This window comes from Agaricus bisporus (genome assembly GCF_000300575.1).
Source record: "Agaricus bisporus var. bisporus H97 unplaced genomic scaffold AGABI2scaffold_2, whole genome shotgun sequence".
Lineage (NCBI taxonomy): Eukaryota > Fungi > Basidiomycota > Agaricomycetes > Agaricales > Agaricaceae > Agaricus > Agaricus bisporus.
This window is the reverse complement of record NW_006267355.1, coordinates 455,824-470,967: the sequence shown is the minus strand read 5'-3', so window position 1 is coordinate 470,967 and position 15,144 is coordinate 455,824. Positions and strand designations below refer to the sequence as shown.

The 15,144-nt window shown below is 47.1% G+C and overlaps 5 protein-coding genes across 5 annotated transcripts; 4 read left to right on the top strand and 1 right to left on the bottom strand.

Annotated features, from left to right (window-relative positions):
- Window positions 1-104: 104 nt before the first annotated feature.
- Window positions 105-5,416, top strand: AGABI2DRAFT_198857 (hypothetical protein; the record flags this gene model as incomplete). Its single annotated transcript, XM_006457788.1, has 17 exons — window positions 105-382; window positions 438-1,250; window positions 1,302-1,472; window positions 1,526-1,724; window positions 1,779-2,487; window positions 2,543-2,776; window positions 2,829-3,145; window positions 3,199-3,378; window positions 3,428-3,505; window positions 3,557-3,621; window positions 3,676-3,759; window positions 3,809-3,897; window positions 3,960-4,066; window positions 4,123-4,215; window positions 4,267-4,386; window positions 4,446-5,306; window positions 5,361-5,416. 16 exons carry the CDS (start codon window positions 105-107, stop codon window positions 5,061-5,063), a joined length of 4,155 nt encoding a protein of 1,384 aa, XP_006457851.1. The 3' UTR covers window positions 5,064-5,306; window positions 5,361-5,416.
- A 618-nt stretch (window positions 5,417-6,034) lies between these two features.
- AGABI2DRAFT_190254 (hypothetical protein) lies at window positions 6,035-7,306 on the top strand. The gene is made up of 6 exons (XM_006457787.1): window positions 6,035-6,193; window positions 6,253-6,454; window positions 6,523-6,706; window positions 6,762-6,874; window positions 6,926-7,041; window positions 7,102-7,306. Exons 1-6 carry the CDS (start codon window positions 6,068-6,070, stop codon window positions 7,195-7,197), a joined length of 837 nt encoding a protein of 278 aa, XP_006457850.1. The 5' UTR covers window positions 6,035-6,067; the 3' UTR covers window positions 7,198-7,306.
- Window positions 7,307-7,310: 4 nt separating this feature from the next.
- AGABI2DRAFT_176425 (hypothetical protein) lies at window positions 7,311-9,618 on the bottom strand (the record flags this gene model as incomplete). Its single annotated transcript, XM_006457786.1, has 4 exons — window positions 7,311-8,381; window positions 8,424-9,314; window positions 9,365-9,525; window positions 9,579-9,618. The coding sequence occupies 4 exons, from the start codon at window positions 9,616-9,618 to the stop codon at window positions 7,311-7,313; spliced, it is 2,163 nt and encodes a 720-aa protein (XP_006457849.1).
- Window positions 9,619-10,661: 1,043 nt separating this feature from the next.
- AGABI2DRAFT_63250 (hypothetical protein) lies at window positions 10,662-12,905 on the top strand (the record flags this gene model as incomplete). Its single annotated transcript, XM_006457785.1, has 11 exons — window positions 10,662-10,862; window positions 10,914-11,011; window positions 11,069-11,201; window positions 11,250-11,307; window positions 11,360-11,625; window positions 11,678-11,910; window positions 12,015-12,177; window positions 12,233-12,403; window positions 12,458-12,588; window positions 12,654-12,744; window positions 12,795-12,905. Coding segments are annotated over 11 exons (1,656 nt in total), but the record flags the coding sequence as incomplete, so codon positions are not given.
- A 909-nt stretch (window positions 12,906-13,814) lies between these two features.
- AGABI2DRAFT_133693 (hydrophobin-1) lies at window positions 13,815-14,685 on the top strand. The gene is made up of 4 exons (XM_006457784.1): window positions 13,815-13,943; window positions 13,997-14,060; window positions 14,117-14,286; window positions 14,344-14,685. Exons 1-4 carry the CDS (start codon window positions 13,890-13,892, stop codon window positions 14,392-14,394), a joined length of 339 nt encoding a protein of 112 aa, XP_006457847.1. The 5' UTR covers window positions 13,815-13,889; the 3' UTR covers window positions 14,395-14,685.
- The last annotated feature ends 459 nt before the right edge of the window (window positions 14,686-15,144 follow it).

Sequence of the window (15,144 nt, the reverse complement as noted above, 5' to 3'; positions counted from 1 at the left end):
GGAAATGTGGCAATGAGAATGAATAGAACTAGTCATGCCCTCTCCCCTTTGCCAGTAACTACATCCCCCTCGGTTTCATTCGCTGGGACTGCGTCGTCCTTGCTATGTCGTCCCCTTCAGCCAAGCGGCCGTCGGCTATATCACGGTGGTATGCTCGGGCCGCTGCGTTCAATGTCGAGGATCTCTTTAATAGGAAGCGAGAGCCGGGTCCGCCCCGCACCGTCTTCGTCAATCAAGGTCTACCCCAGGCGTACTATAGCAACAAACGTAAAGTCACGAAGGACGCGGTCTATGCCTCAAATCAGGTTATCACTTCCAAATACACGGTCATCACATACATCCCTCGGAATCTTTTAGAACAATTTCGACGAGTAGCCAATCTGTGAGGCAATTTGTTTATTACTTTTTGCACCTGTTCTCTCATGAAGCTATATCAGGTTTTTCCTCGGAGTGGGTATCCTACAATTCTTTCCAAAATTCTCGAACATAAGCGGGGCCGTCGCCATTTTACCCTTATTGATCATTTTGGCAATAACGGCAGCGAAAGACGGCTATGAGGACTTGAAAAGGCACCAATCGGATAAAAAAGTCAATTACAGTAAAGTCCGCGTCTTGGCCGGCGGCAATTGGTCAAACGATAATGCAACAGCGTCGAAGAACAAAACTTTCATTCGAGGCATTCTACCCAAACGCGAACCCGAAATCAAGGAGATGACTCCGCGGGAAACAGAGATCGCGTACGATTATAAATTTGACACCGAAGCACATGATCCACCACATTGGAAAGAGACTTTGTGGGAGGATGTCCGTGTCGGGGACATGGTAAAGATCCTAGACAATGAACCTATTCCTGCCGACATTTTGATTTGCGCTACATCGGAAGAGGAGGACGTTGCATTCGTCGAAACGAAGAATCTGGATGGCGAAACCAACCTCAAATCTCGCAACGCTGTCCCTTCCCTAACTGACCTAAACAATGCCAAGGAATGTGCCGACCCTAAGAATAAGTTTACAATCAACTGTGACCGCCCTGATACCGACATGTACCGACTCAATGCGAATGTGAAGCTTGGTGACCATACCTCCCCTGTCGATTTGTCTATGACACTCTTGCGCGGAACGGTCCTACGGAATACAACATGGGTTATTGGCGTGGTGCTTTTTACTGGCCTGGACACCAAAATCGTTATGAATTCTGGAGGAACGCCAAGTAAACGTAGCAGAGTAGAGCGGCAGATGAATCCCCAGGTGTAAGTACACTACCTCCTATTAGTATCCGAGTTTTAACGGCCGTTGTGTAGTTTCTTCAACCTTTTCCTGATGGGTGGAATGGCCGTTGTCTGTGCGATAGCCGACTCCCTCCTCGAGGTCCATTACTTTCCTCTTGGGGCGCCTTGGCTCTTCGGAGACGATCAGAGCGACGACAACCCAAGAATCAATGGACTTGTCACTTGGGCCTTCTCCCTTTTAACGTAAGATCTTATATATGCCACGTTACCACATCGATATTCACAATCGTGCACAGATTCCAGAGTCTCGTCCCAATATCACTTTACATATCCATCGAATTTGTTAAGACCTGTCAAGCTGCATGGATCTACTTTGATTCAGACATTTGCTATAAGAAAACGGGTCAAGCGACGATCGCTAAGAGTTGGAATTTGTCTGATGATTTGGGTCAAATTGAGTATATTTTCTCTGATAAGACTGGGACATTGACGCAGGTGAGTGAAATGTCGTATTTGCATTGGTGCTCTTTAACTAAAGCGTGATTGCAGAACCTCATGCTCTTCCGCCAATGTTCGATCGGTAGTGTTGTCTATAGAGGGAATGACAACAGGGAAGAGTCTCTCGAAGTTGATGAAAAGCAAGCCCTTATGAATAGCGTCGCAGGGCTGACTGAAAATCAAGCGTCTGGGTCATCCAGTAGTGCAATGAGACGCTCAACGGATAGTGATGCCCATCGCTTCTATGATCGTAACCTAGAACACGACTTGGAGGCAGCACTTTCAGAGGACCCTGACCGGCGCCACGCACGAAACCTTAATGGGTTCTTCACTGTGTTGTCGTTGTGTCATACAGTTCTCACTGCACAGGAACCTGAAACCGGCCGAATAATATACAAAGCGCAGTCTCCAGATGAAGCGGCGCTGGTGCAAGCCGCAGCAGATGTAGGGTTCCAGTTCCTTGGGCGCGAGCGCGATATTCTTAGCCTGCGTACTCCATCGTCGGAAGGCGTGGAGAAGTATGAGCTCTTGAACATTTTAGAGTTCACCAGTGCACGGAAGAGGATGAGCGTCATCTTGCGCAGGGTTGATGGGGACGATCATAGGCTTTTCTTGTTAACAAAAGGTGCGGACAACGTCATATTCGAGAGGCTGAAGCCGGGCGTGGATCAGGACATCAGAGAGGAGACGGAAAAGCACCTTAGCCAGTTTGCGAATGAGGGATTACGGACACTGACACTGGGATACAAAATCATCACCGGTATGCATTATCCGTTTAGATATTCATCCTTTTGCCCTGCTCACTGACGGTGTAGAAGATGATTATGAGCTGTGGAATAAACGTTACCACGAGGCCACAATTGCAATGCAAGATCGGGAGGAACAAATTGAGACTGTGTCCAATGAAGTCGAACAAGACCTCAGGTTGTTAGGTGCTACAGCTATCGAAGACAAGTTGCAAGATGGCGTACCGGAGACAATTGCGGACCTGAAGAGAGCAGGGATAAAGATATGGGTCGCGACAGGAGATAAATTGGAGACCGCCATCGGTATGCTGTTCTCTTTATCAGGAAGTGTATTCTTCTAACATTGAGATTGTAGCAATTGGAAGGAGTACGAACTTGATTAGTCCAGACGCCAACATCATCATCGTCCGCGGAGGTCCTAGACCTGCTCGAGATCAACTCATAGCCGCAACTGCCCACTTTTTCCCTGGTGCATTTGCTTCGCCATCCACACTCGATATCAAAGATATTAAACGTTCGCCTTCGCCTTCTCCTGAAAATGACAAAGTCAAGGCCGAGGGAGGTGATATCCCATTGCAAAGAATAATGACAGGGGCCTCCATTGTCGGTGACGATAATGGAGATAGACCTGGAGGATTCGTGCTTGTCGTAGACGGCGCAGCATTACTCGAGGTGGGTCATTTGTTCTAACCAGTTTGAAATGGTTGTTAACTTCTTGATTGCAGGCGTTCGCGGATGAGGAGAACAAAACCCTCTTACTTCGCTTAGCTACACTTTGTGAAGGCGTGATCTGTTGTCGTGTTTCACCTTTACAGAAGGCACTCGTCGTCCACCTGGTCAAGGATAATCTCGGCGCCATGACCTTGGCAATTGGAGATGGAGCTAACGACGTTAGCATGATTCAAGTACGTTTCCTCTCAGTGTCAAGTGTTTCCGGAACTTAATAAACTACAGGCTGCTGATGTCGGTGTCGGTATTTCTGGCGAGGAAGGTCTACAAGCGGTCAATTCCTCTGATTACGCTATTGCCCAGGTCCGTTTCTGAGTTTGTATCATCAATTGCTCGTGCTCACTATCTGCATAGTTCCGCTTCCTCAAAAAGCTGTTATTAGTCCATGGTCATTGGTCCTACGCTCGGAACGGATTAATGTACGTGAAACTCTCATAGTCAGAAGCTTCTCTGTCTGACCATGCATGCACTAGGATTTTGAATTTCTTCTACAAAAACATGGTACCAACTGGTGTACTATGGTGGTTCCAGATATATTGCGGTTGGAGTGGTGCTTTGTAAGTGGCGACACTACAAGTGCCGCGCATTGTACTCATCGTGATATAGCGTGTTCGAATACATTTATATTCTATTTTGGAATTCAATCTGGACAATAGCTCCTGTTATTGGTATTGGTTTGTTTGATAGGTTTTTAGGTACGTTTTTTTGCTTCATTATCAGTTTCTAGGGCCACCGAACTGAACACTTTGCGAAATAGGTTCGGAGCAGCTTATGCAAGTTCCTGAATTATACCATTATGGCCGAAAACATTCGTGGTTCGGAATGCGTTTATTTTTTATTTATATGTTCGATGGTCTTGTACAGGTGAGTTTTCACTTTGGTGGTGAGAAGCGCATATTCTAAACGATTGATTCCGCTAGTCTGTTGTAATATTTTTCCTGATTTTCTACTCCTATACTACCATCAGCTCCAGGGCTGATGGATTTAATGTTGACCAAACGGAGTTTTCGACTGTGAGTAATGTCTCGATTCTCCTGAATCGGCAAAACTGACCATTGATGTAGACGATGGCGATTGCGGCTGTCATGGTGGCGGATCTATATACTGGATTCAGCGCTACAGCTTGGTCGGGGTGGATGTTCTTCGCTGTTTACCTTGGTATTGTCATCGTTTGGGTTTTCACCGTGAGTGTCCAGGACTTGCATCATCTGTCGATCTACGACGTATTTAACGTTGATCGTAGGCCATCTATTCTTCTATTTCACCGAGTTATGGAATCACTACTGTCTATGGAAACACTTACCTCCTCTTCCACTCGCCATATTTCTGGCTTTGTCTCCCTCTGGCTTTCCTGTTGGCGATGGCCCCTAAGTATCTTCTGAGGGGCTGGCAATTTATTTTCCGACCCTCAGACATCGACATTATTCGATGGATCAGTCTGAAGGAGCCAGATCGGGATCTGAGCCAGCTTGCACCATCTGAAGGGGTTGGATCGACACTGAAAGGAATGTTGGAAGCCCAAGCTCGTCTTCGATCGACTCCCTCTCTCGTATCACGATCCGGGTCACGGAGGTCAAGTGTCATCAGTATCGAGCCTAGGTTGAATAAAAACTATCCGGAATTTAGGTCTGCGAGTAGAATGGATATGGCTACTGGCACGACATCGGTTGACCGTGGGTTTGATTTTGCTACGGAGGAGGGTGGTGTGGCGATACAGAGGATACAGACTAATTTGTCTGAAAGGAGAGAGAATATGAGGGCGAGGAAGAGTTCGATAATGAAGGGGAAGGAGGCACTTTCGCATGTATTGTCGTTAAAGAGGATCAAGAAAAAGCCGCCATCCCCGAGGAAGGGAGAATAGTCGGGGCTCAGACTGTATTTATGATAATGACCATGTATAGCTGCTCCATTTTGTACTTTAATCATCCTTACACCCTTTTCAACCAAATAGGTTCTAGACCAATACAACTAATTAAAGAGACCTGAACTGATATTGTTCACCGGTCAGGTGTTGGGAAGATTTGGAGGGCGCAACTCGCACGATAGCGCGAGTGTTTATGAAGGTGCTGGGCCCATGATCTCGGTGAAGGGATCGCCTATTTCTGTGAACGAGGGGTAAGATATATATGAATATTAGGCTGCGCCGGAAGCATACCTTTTCGCAAATAATCGACGATATTGGCATCGACAAGGTCTTCCTTCTCTTTCTTTGAAACCACAGTATCTCCACGACTTTCCAAAGAATATCGTGAGCCCTCACCACCCCGTCTACGTTGTTTCGTTTCACGAGTAGATGTAGTCGCACCAGTGGACCCGCCAGATGGGTTGCGTCTTTTAGCGGAACCGGAGAAAGAGGCTGTGATTTGGTTGGCGAGTTGGAAGAGACCGAGTCCGGAAGAACGGGAATCTGAGGGTATGATTCCTGAGTGAACCTCTTCTGGCGGTGGAGTGCCACTTGTGGAAGCAGAGTCGGTGGGTGTGCCTGGATCTGGTGGCGAATTCATTTTGTCGTCGTTGAGGAACTTGGAGTGGGTGCTATCTGTTTGTCACAAATCATTGTATGCACGTGTGATGTGACTTTGCTAATTAAGTGTCACGCGAGTCGACAGTTCTCCTTGGAAATAAGTCGCAAGGCAATCTCACGCTGTATACGAATCTTGGGCACAAGGTCATCCGGTAATCTATGGACACATCATGGATAGTGTCACACTCGGAGCTGTTCATTAGAGCGTAAGCACCTCCACATGCAGTCCTCACGTGGAGGCACCCTAGTCCCAATATAAGCCCTCGAGAACTCTTCCCGAACTGCGGACGGTCTTTCCCCCCTTACTACCACGGCGCTCATAAGCGCTCATTCATATCGCAATGTATATGCTCCAACATCATCCGTGTAGGGCTTGGATTACCATCGAAGGCGATGCCGCCGAAGTGTATGATGTTCAGAGTTCTGGAAATCTCGTAACTTGTTGGATAGCCTCCGAGGTGGGAAAAGTGAGCACACACACAACAGTTTGTGAGGTTTTTAGATCACACCAATCAAATGATACCAGAAATTCGCTGTGAATTGGGATAATCTCACTAGGGAGTTTGCGATGAAAGCGTCTATCTGTATCGATGGTTTACTCTGCGATACGCACATTATGCTAGATGCAAGAGGCTTTCCAAATAAGCCTAATAGCGTGGGCGTCTCTTCTGCGAGAACATCTGATTATACTCGAAGGGATTTCATGTTCGCTCCGTTAAACATATCAGGTATTTTCACACCTCAATCATGGAGCAAAAAACAAAACAGACTCACAGGCTCGGTTTTTTTTTTGGAGATGATGACAGGCTTCTCGATTCTATCGATAATTCCCTCGACCTTGGTATCATCAAAATACACCTGTACAGAATCAAGATTGGACGGGTGGAAAATCGAGTCCTAGAACATAGATCTGGAAAACAAATGCTTGAAGCGCAGGTCGTGCATGAAAGATCAAAAAAGGCGGGTTCCCACCATGTTCAGTACGTCCTATTTTCGCCCAACTTCGGTGCCTTGGAGTCCATGTGAATATAATAGGTTCGGAAACGAATACGCATCGCCTGCGCCCGTGATTGATATGGTACAGTATAAAGATATAGACCTCGATAGCAAGCCGTACCTCACTTTTGAATTCAAATATAAACCATTAGGCCAGTTTATATCCTTTACACAATGCTCTGTATATACTAACAGCTGCATAGACCTTCTCGTTGCCAATAACATTGCTCCGAGGGCCTTGCATATCCTTTCTCCGACTCCTCCCCCTTCTACACTACTGGGTGAAGATCACAAATCACGGGAACTCTCGGGCCCAGATGTATGTCATTGCTTGTTGCGACAGCGTCATTCATATAACCTTTTATCAAAACCGTTATAGAGGCGTAAAAAGGAACTCAAAGCGAAACGACGAGACCGTCTCGTTCTACCGAACTTTCGTAGGCGAATCAAACACGAGGTGATTGATCTGACGTGAATGTATATTTTGGACCGATTGAGCTTTCCTATAACCTCTTTTCTTTCATCACGCGACATGTAGGATAGTTATACAATTATTGAATGAATATCATTATCAAATAAATGATAACATTATGGGTGACCATCCCTACGTTGTTTGAATCTTGACAATTTGATCGGCGTGGGGGGACTGTCATCGTGCTGCAATTGTTTTGACATGGGAACGGTGCGCTCCTCTACGGCGGATGCTACAGTGGGACTAGATTGTGAATGGACCGCAGCTCGCTTATCATGAGCAACGGTATGTGATGCTACAACGGTAGGGGGCCGTTCAGGTCGATTCGTCCGTTGCCCAGGCGAAGGAAACGAAGGTGACTCAACAATCATAGAAAAAGAAGTTGTACCACTGCCAGGTTGTGAGCGAAGCCGATTGGGAAAAGACGGTGATTCTACAACGCTCGAACTAAAGGTGGCCGGGGGTATTGTAGAAATTGGAGCTGAGAAGGATGGGGATTCCACGATCATAGGGGAAGAAGAATTTAGTATCTGCGATATATGAGCGGGAGACGCGGCTTCCGGGCCCTTCCTACTCGGAAATTGTTTCCTCTCGACGATGGTCTCGGAAATGGCATTTTGACTCATAGTCGGCGGGCGCTGAGGGCTTGACACAGCCGTTGGTTGGGTAGATACGGTAGACGGAGAGTTTGGTAGAGGCCGCCCGGCTTGAGAACGGTCAACTTTGAATTTAGAGACTTTGGGTCGATCAAGGGGCGGAAAAGATAGTTTTTGTGTTTGTTGATCCTGCTGGGCGGATTTGCCGGATAATGTAGTAGGTAAGCTCGTTGGTAAGGTCGCGGCAATCGAGGCGTCGTCGTGTTGTGGGGGAGCATACAACAGGTGTCCATTCGGTCCAAGATTGTAAAGCTCACCCTTCTTGAGTAAGTCTAATGCTTCTCGTAATCCCTCGGCTTCAGCGTCACTATCACTGTCGTTCCCTCCAATTAAACGGTCGTCGTCGTCAATTCTTCCAGACTTAACGGCGTGTTGAATGGTTCGAGCCGCAGATTCTGGAAGGAGAGGGACGGCTGGAGACGCTGATGGCCCATCATGAGTTGAGGTACCATAGGCAGAAGCTATACGGTTGGCTTTGAAGCGTGAAACGGAAGGTTTAGGTTGGTTGTTGGGGTTGCCAGCCGCTAGGTCCTAGGCAAAGCTCGGTCAGTCGAGTCCTAATAAATCAACTACGACATCGCAACTTGCCTCTTTTTCATAAGTATCATTCATTGTGTTCTTGGCGACGTCTGGACCCATAACACTACGCTTCTCGTAATATTGTAGAGCTATTTCCCGCTGGTGTTGTGCATAGTCTAAGTCATACTCATTCTCAAGCTCAACCTCTCCGATGTCTTCGTCACTGTCAGGCGGTTCTTCTGATAAGTCGCCGCCCTCGTCGTCGTCCGGCCTAGGGTCGAAGTCATTACCATCCGGCTCGGACTCATCGTCAGAGTCTTTCGCGTTCTGGGCCAGGGGTTTTGGGATGGCGGAATAGTGACCCGCGGATTTACGCTCGACCACGTTCATTTTGAGTGGGTTGTCAGTGCGGAATGCTTGAAGGAGAGTTGGTCGTTCCCCAGGACGTAACTTTGCCGCCGTTACATTGCCCCAGTTAGACTTTTGAGCGTCGGGTCTAGAGTCACTGGTTTCAGCAAAGGTCACCGTCTTGTTGCGCACTTCGGAGGTTGTATCCTTAGCTGGTTTAATTTCCTTCGGTTCATCATCGTCAAGAGACTTCGAGTTCTGGAGGAGAGCTTTGCCCATTTTCTTCTGTAACTCTTTGGCTCTCTGTAGCCTTGCTTTTTCATCGGCACCTTCTTGCCTGCGCTTTCGTCGTATTTCTTCTCTTTCTTCTCTCTCAACCCGTTTCTGACGTTCATGTTCTTCCTGTTCTTCCTCCTCTAGGTCATCAAGAATTCGATCGCGTTGGAGCCGTAGCTTTTCTCGTGCTCTAGATGGTAGGGAAGATAGGTGGATAAGAGGGGTATCTTGGATGACCGAATCCGTCTCTGATTGCTTCGCGTCATCACCAGGTAGTGGTTCTTCGATGTCGATGATAGGAAGACCCTCTTCATTCACAAGCTAAAAAGAGATTTATAGTACCAAGTACAGATATTTCGAATAAGACGCACCTCACCCCTTTCATTCCTTTGTTGACCGAAACCTTGAATTGCGTCCTCACCAATCAGTTCCTTAAGTTTATCGGATAATTTTTCAATGGCTTCTGGTGCAAGTTTTCCATTTTTCTCTAATGTTGTTTCCGGTGCAATTGAATTTATCAGTGCTCGAAAGGCTGAAAAAAGAAAGTGTTAGAGATCATAAGGAATGGCTTATAGTAGACGCTACCTTCATGGCTGCTTTGTGTTAGATCTTTAGCGTCGGGCATGATAATGCGAAAGCTAACAAGAAATGTGAAGATGAGATCATTCTGTTTATCTCAGGGGTTGATGCCAAATAACGCCATCACGGGATGTGACGTCGACAACAGATTATTGAACCCGCGTCGCGTCTCCTTTGCCCTCATCTTATTTGTATTTCACGCGAATCAGGCCTTATCTTCGGAAATATCTGCTGCTGGATTTCTACCTTCAAAGACTGCTTGACCTCCTCTAGCACAGGATGACCCAATTCGCTGCTAATGGACTACTTGGCTCAAGTTCCTCCTCATCTGTCAACATAGAGTCTCGAGAATCAAATGAAATATCCTTCAAACGGAATGGACTATTGATGGATATAGACCCCGAGAGAGATATAGATTCAGATATAGCGGGAGCAACGACGTCAAAAAGTAAGTCCTGGATCAAAAGCGTCGTTGCTCAATCACTCATGGCACTGCTAGTTGCCGCCTCGTTTACTCTAACGAGCTTGTTGTCGAAAGCAAAAGCGCCATTAATGCAGGCCGATACGACCATAGACTCGGAAATTGATTCAACGACGTCTGCATCAACTTCACATCTTCGATTCGGTACCTCGACTATGGTGGATCAAGGTGAATCGGTGCGCTAGCTGACAATTAACCAAGTCTTGACAATTACTATAGCCCCGACATTTGGACAGTCATCTCTTCTCGATGACTCCGCGTGCATCTCAGAATCACCCCCCTCAGATTCAATTCGAGCGACATCATTTAATGGAAAAACAATATTCTTGAAGAAGCGAAAGCGTAGTCAACCTATCACCGTACGTTCACTATGTCATCAGAACGATAAGTACTCAATGAATGAAAAGGTGCAGTCATCTACCCCGACTACATCCAAGTATTCTGGTTTGTTGGACGCGCCAATTCACCGACTATTGGACATCCTTTCCGCAAATCTCGCTCAGAATTTGCAACAGTGAGGCATTCAGAATCTCGTAATCCTTCAATACCTTTACCAGCTCTCTAGCACAGCACCCGAAACATCCACGGAACAGGTTGACGTTTCTTCGGAGGATACTCTTTGGGTAGATCGTTACCGTCCAACCTGTTTTACGGACCTTATAGGTAATGACCGTGTTGCCCGAGAAACCATGGCCTGGGTAAAACAGTGGGACTACTGCGTTTTCGGGAAGAAGAAAGGGAAGAAGCGACAACGTGACGAGGATGAAAACTTCAATGCTGACGACGAATATCACCGACCCCGGGAAAAGGTTGGATTCTTGAGTCTTGCAGAGAGAGCCCGCTTATATGGAATCCTTTAGATGCTACTTCTCTCTGGCCCTCCCGGGCTGGGTAAGACAACATTAGCTCACATCGTGGCCCGTCATGCGGGTTACGATGTCGTAGAAATCAATGCTAGGTGCATAACTTCCTTCAGTCGTTCGTGTTGTGCCTGTATTAAGCTGTGCATATCCAGTGACGCTCGTGGTGGGAATGTTATCAACGATCGCATCCGGCCCACGCTTGAATCCGGTTCATCCGTCAACGGCACCAAACCTGTCCTTGTTATTATTGATGAAATTGATGGTGCGACAGGGGCTGGTGACAATGTAAGATAGTTCTCTATACCCTTTTACAGGTTGCCTGAATCGTTTCAGACCAGTTCTTTCATCCACAACCTTGTCCAATTTACCCAGAATACCCGAGGAAAGAAAAGTATGTAAGTTTCTCAGATTAAAATGCGACACTCCAACCTAGCTCTATCCAGAACGTCTAGGTAATAAACAAGTTAACGCTCAAAGGCCTCTTCTACGTCCTATCATCTGCATCTGCAATGATATCAATGCTTCATCACTGGTCAAGCTCAGGCCTCATGCCTATCAAGTACGATTTACGCGTCCAGCAGACTTCCATACTGTTCGGCGCCTACAGGAGATATGCGGCAATGAAAAGCTCAAAGCAGATGTACGAGCATTGGGAGTCCTCGTGGCTATGGCGAGAGGTGACCTTCGTGGGTGCATTAATACATTACAGGTAAATGCATTGAACGACGTACGCTGTGAGCGATAGAGCTGATAAGATCTAGTTCGTCAAATCACGGAAAGAAGATGTGACTGAAACGGTCATTCGCGAAGCCACTAAGGGCATGAAAGAAGCAGAAACATCCGTTGTTTCAGTACTGAATGATATCTTCAGTCCCCTGACAAAAAAACGGGTTAAGGACCTTGCGTTGACGGAGGAACAAGAGTCGAGATACATCAACAGACTCAGTTTCGAAATTGAGGGTAGTGGTAAAGACGCGGCCATTGCGAATGGTAGGTTCTTCCGCTCTTGAAAACAACGCACTCCTAACAGACATTAGGTTGCTTTGAACATTACGCCACTCTTCGACAGCACGACGCCAATTTTTCGCGATACGAGAGTGGTAACGAGTGGCTGATAACTTATGATTTATTGTCTTCGTCGATGTTTGCGGACGGTGATTTTGCCCTACTTTCATACTTGCCTTTTACGCTCGTCCCATTCTATCCGCTGTTCCAAGCTCGGAGTTCCCAGCGAATAGAGCGGAATTACTCTGATTGGGAGGTATGTAAGCGCTGTCTTGAACAAGGAAACGCTTTCAATTTTCGTTGATTTTTAGCATCACCAAGTTACAAAATCGAACGAAGAAATTTATGAGTCCTTTGCCCGATGTCTTCGAAGTGCCAGTCTTCGCTGTGGGGGTGCCTATCGGCACCTTGTCACGAGTCCAACGCTCCAGCTTGAATTCACGCCACTCATCAACCGGATAATATCGCCGCCTCTCAGGCCTGTCAGTCATAATTTTCGTCCTGCCAAATCGCACGCCACTCATGTGTCAATGTAGGTGAATAGGCAGGTTATCCGCCCCGAGGAACGCCTATTGCTAGAGCGCCTAGTTGAAATTATGGCCGCATTGGAGCTGCGCTTCGTTCAAGATAGGGCGGAGGATGGGCAATTATCTTACCGATTGGATCCGTAAGTCCGAGCTCAATGGAACGAAAGTAATCATGGCCAGCATCTGATCCTAACGTTTTACGTAGGCCGATTGATGTGTTTATTACCTATGACGCTAAGAGGGCGAACGATATCGCACCGTCGCGATATGCTATCCGACATCTGGTGGCTACTGAAGTAGGTACATGCGATTCACGCCACTCTCTAGCTGAAAAGTGCATTTCTAGGTGGACACCAAACTGGCGGCTAAAGATTTCAACGTCGTCGAACTAGAGAAAGGGGGGAAGCGGCATGTAAATAGAAAGCTAACGAGGTTTGTGTCTGTTGGTCTGGTGTAGGATTAGGACTGACGAGCACCAATAGCGGCAATACTGAGGCAGAAGTTCCTTCTGAGAGGGCCACAAAGCGGCAGAAAACGGCTCCGCTAGCTCTTGAAGACAGGGTGAGTACCTTTGACTTACCGAATATTACACTTTTTTCAACAATCGTGGTAGACGCCGACTGATTTTTTTGGACGTGCAATTACGGTCAATGCAGCCGCCAAGCCAAAATCCGCGGCCCAAAAACAAACAGCAAAAAGCTATCGTGTATCGTATAAATTTAATGAAGGCAATTCAGCAGCCGTCCGTAAGCCTGTTAAACTGGACAGTTTTCTCTGACAAATTAGATATTACCATTATCCCCGGCTTTCCCGAGGTCAAACTGTATTTTTCCTGTGCTGCATATGGATTTTTATCTGTTAACTTGTCTCCGAAAAGACCGAGATCTGAGACTCAAGATGACGTCCACTGGCGCACGCGACTAATGGGACCAGACGTTGCATTTGGGTTTCAATCGCTCCCTGTCGACGATGACCCATCGGAAAGCCACTTGCTGGGTCCACTAGTGGCTTGTTCACTATGACGCATTGTGCACTAGTGGGTGGGAGGGACGAAGGACGGATCTGATTTGAATCAAAAGGCCCTCAATGGCTCTGTAGTGACGGTGCTTTGTTAAAGTGGTCGAGATTGGAGCCGAAGGCCTCGGTCGCGCGAGCCAGAAGGGAAGGCAAAGTTCAAATGCTGTCAGACGTAAGCCAGCCGTGGGAGGCCAAAGCTTCTCGACCTCGATCTTTTTTCTATCCGTGCTTCTTTCTCGTCTCTCCCATCGCTCCACGGCCCGTCTCTTCATGAGGTCTCCTTGGACGTGATTAATCTCTATTTGGATGTCAGCTCTGGTATATAAGATGGTCGCGACGCACCCAGACTCTTCAGCTCGCTCTCGTTCTTCGTTTGCGCTCTCATTCTTAGCTCTTACAACTCTCTCCAAGCTTTCGTTGCACAATGATCTCTCGCGTCCTTGTCGCTGCTCTCGTCGCTCTCCCCGCTCTTGTTACTGTGAGTTGATTGCATGCGCCTCGTTGGCTGAAAAATCTCACTCTCTTTTGCAGGCAACTCCTGCTCCCGGAAAGCCTAAAGCCAGCAGTCAGTGCGACGTCGGTGAAATCCATTGCTGTAAGTATCTCCCATGACACCGGCGCACTCCATATCCTCAGCGACTTTCTTTTTAGGCGACACTCAGCAGACTCCCGACCACACCAGCGCCGCCGCGTCTGGTTTGCTTGGTGTTCCCATCAACCTTGGTGCTTTCCTCGGTTTCGACTGTACCCCCATTTCCGTCCTTGGCGTCGGTGGCAACAACTGTGCTGCTCAGCCTGTCTGCTGCACAGGAAATCAATTCGTAAGTTAGAGCATTTGGCCTTTGACTTGATTTTAACACTATTTTTTCTCTCTTCAGACCGCATTGATTAACGCTCTTGACTGCTCTCCTGTCAATGTCAACCTCTAGGGAGGCTGATAGCTTCCTTCGTTGACTCGAGATTACTCATAGGGCTTGGAAGAACAGTTCTAGTTTTATCGTCAGTATTCTCATGAAGAGATGTTTTCTTGTTCGACTCGGAATGTGCGTTTCAATATACTGCCTTGGTATTATCTTTCGTTTTTCCTGTGTGCATACTTGAGTTTTTGCTTGAACTTGGAGTCGTGTAATAGACGATTTCGAGTAAGAAACTACCAGATACAGGTACAGGCGACCTCGTTGCCGACATATAAAATAAGATTCCGCGAGTTTTCTTTGTGGGCTCGTTTATTCTTACGGACAGTCGTCCAGTCAGCCCCAAGCCCAAGATATCCTTGGACCACCACTGCGAGTTGCGGCAAATTGAAAATTAAAATATTTGGGGCTTGTAGTTTACATATAACAATAGTATTTCTCACATTTTGCATTCGGAGATGAAAAATGTGGAGTTCAAGATGATGGCCCTATACTTTCTAAAAATCAATCTAAACTGTAATTTCAACCCTTGGCTACTGATCACTTTTTCGTCGTGAGCCGGATAGTCGCTGGCCAACCAACATTAAAGGATGGGGATTGAGGATCTAGGGTTGTAGGGCCCGAGATCCCCAAGTGGTGAGATCGAAGCTGGAACGCAGTCGGGTCACCCCAAAAGCGTCAACTTCGACCCCGGTGTTGGCTAGCCTGACTTCCAGTCTAAGTAGGGTTAGGGTGGGTGGAAAAAATAAAAATAGTGGTGCGGCA

What these genes read in the sequence shown, in the direction of transcription:
- AGABI2DRAFT_190254 (XM_006457787.1), top strand. Translation starts at nt 6,068, where the DNA reads ATGTATATGCTCCAACATCATCCGTGTAGGGCTTGGATTACCATCGAA. An exon ending in TAGCCTCCGAGGTGGGAAAA is followed by an intron (nt 6,194 to 6,252) that starts GTGAGCACACAC and finishes AAATGATACCAG; the next exon opens with AAATTCGCTGTGAATTGGGA. An exon ending in GCGGGTTCCCACCATGTTCA is followed by an intron (nt 6,707 to 6,761) that starts GTACGTCCTATT and finishes TGAATATAATAG; the next exon opens with GTTCGGAAACGAATACGCAT.
- AGABI2DRAFT_133693 (XM_006457784.1), top strand. Translation starts at nt 13,890, where the DNA reads ATGATCTCTCGCGTCCTTGTCGCTGCTCTCGTCGCTCTCCCCGCTCTT. An exon ending in CTCTCCCCGCTCTTGTTACT is followed by an intron (nt 13,944 to 13,996) that starts GTGAGTTGATTG and finishes TCTCTTTTGCAG; the next exon opens with GCAACTCCTGCTCCCGGAAA. An exon ending in CGTCGGTGAAATCCATTGCT is followed by an intron (nt 14,061 to 14,116) that starts GTAAGTATCTCC and finishes CTTTCTTTTTAG; the next exon opens with GCGACACTCAGCAGACTCCC.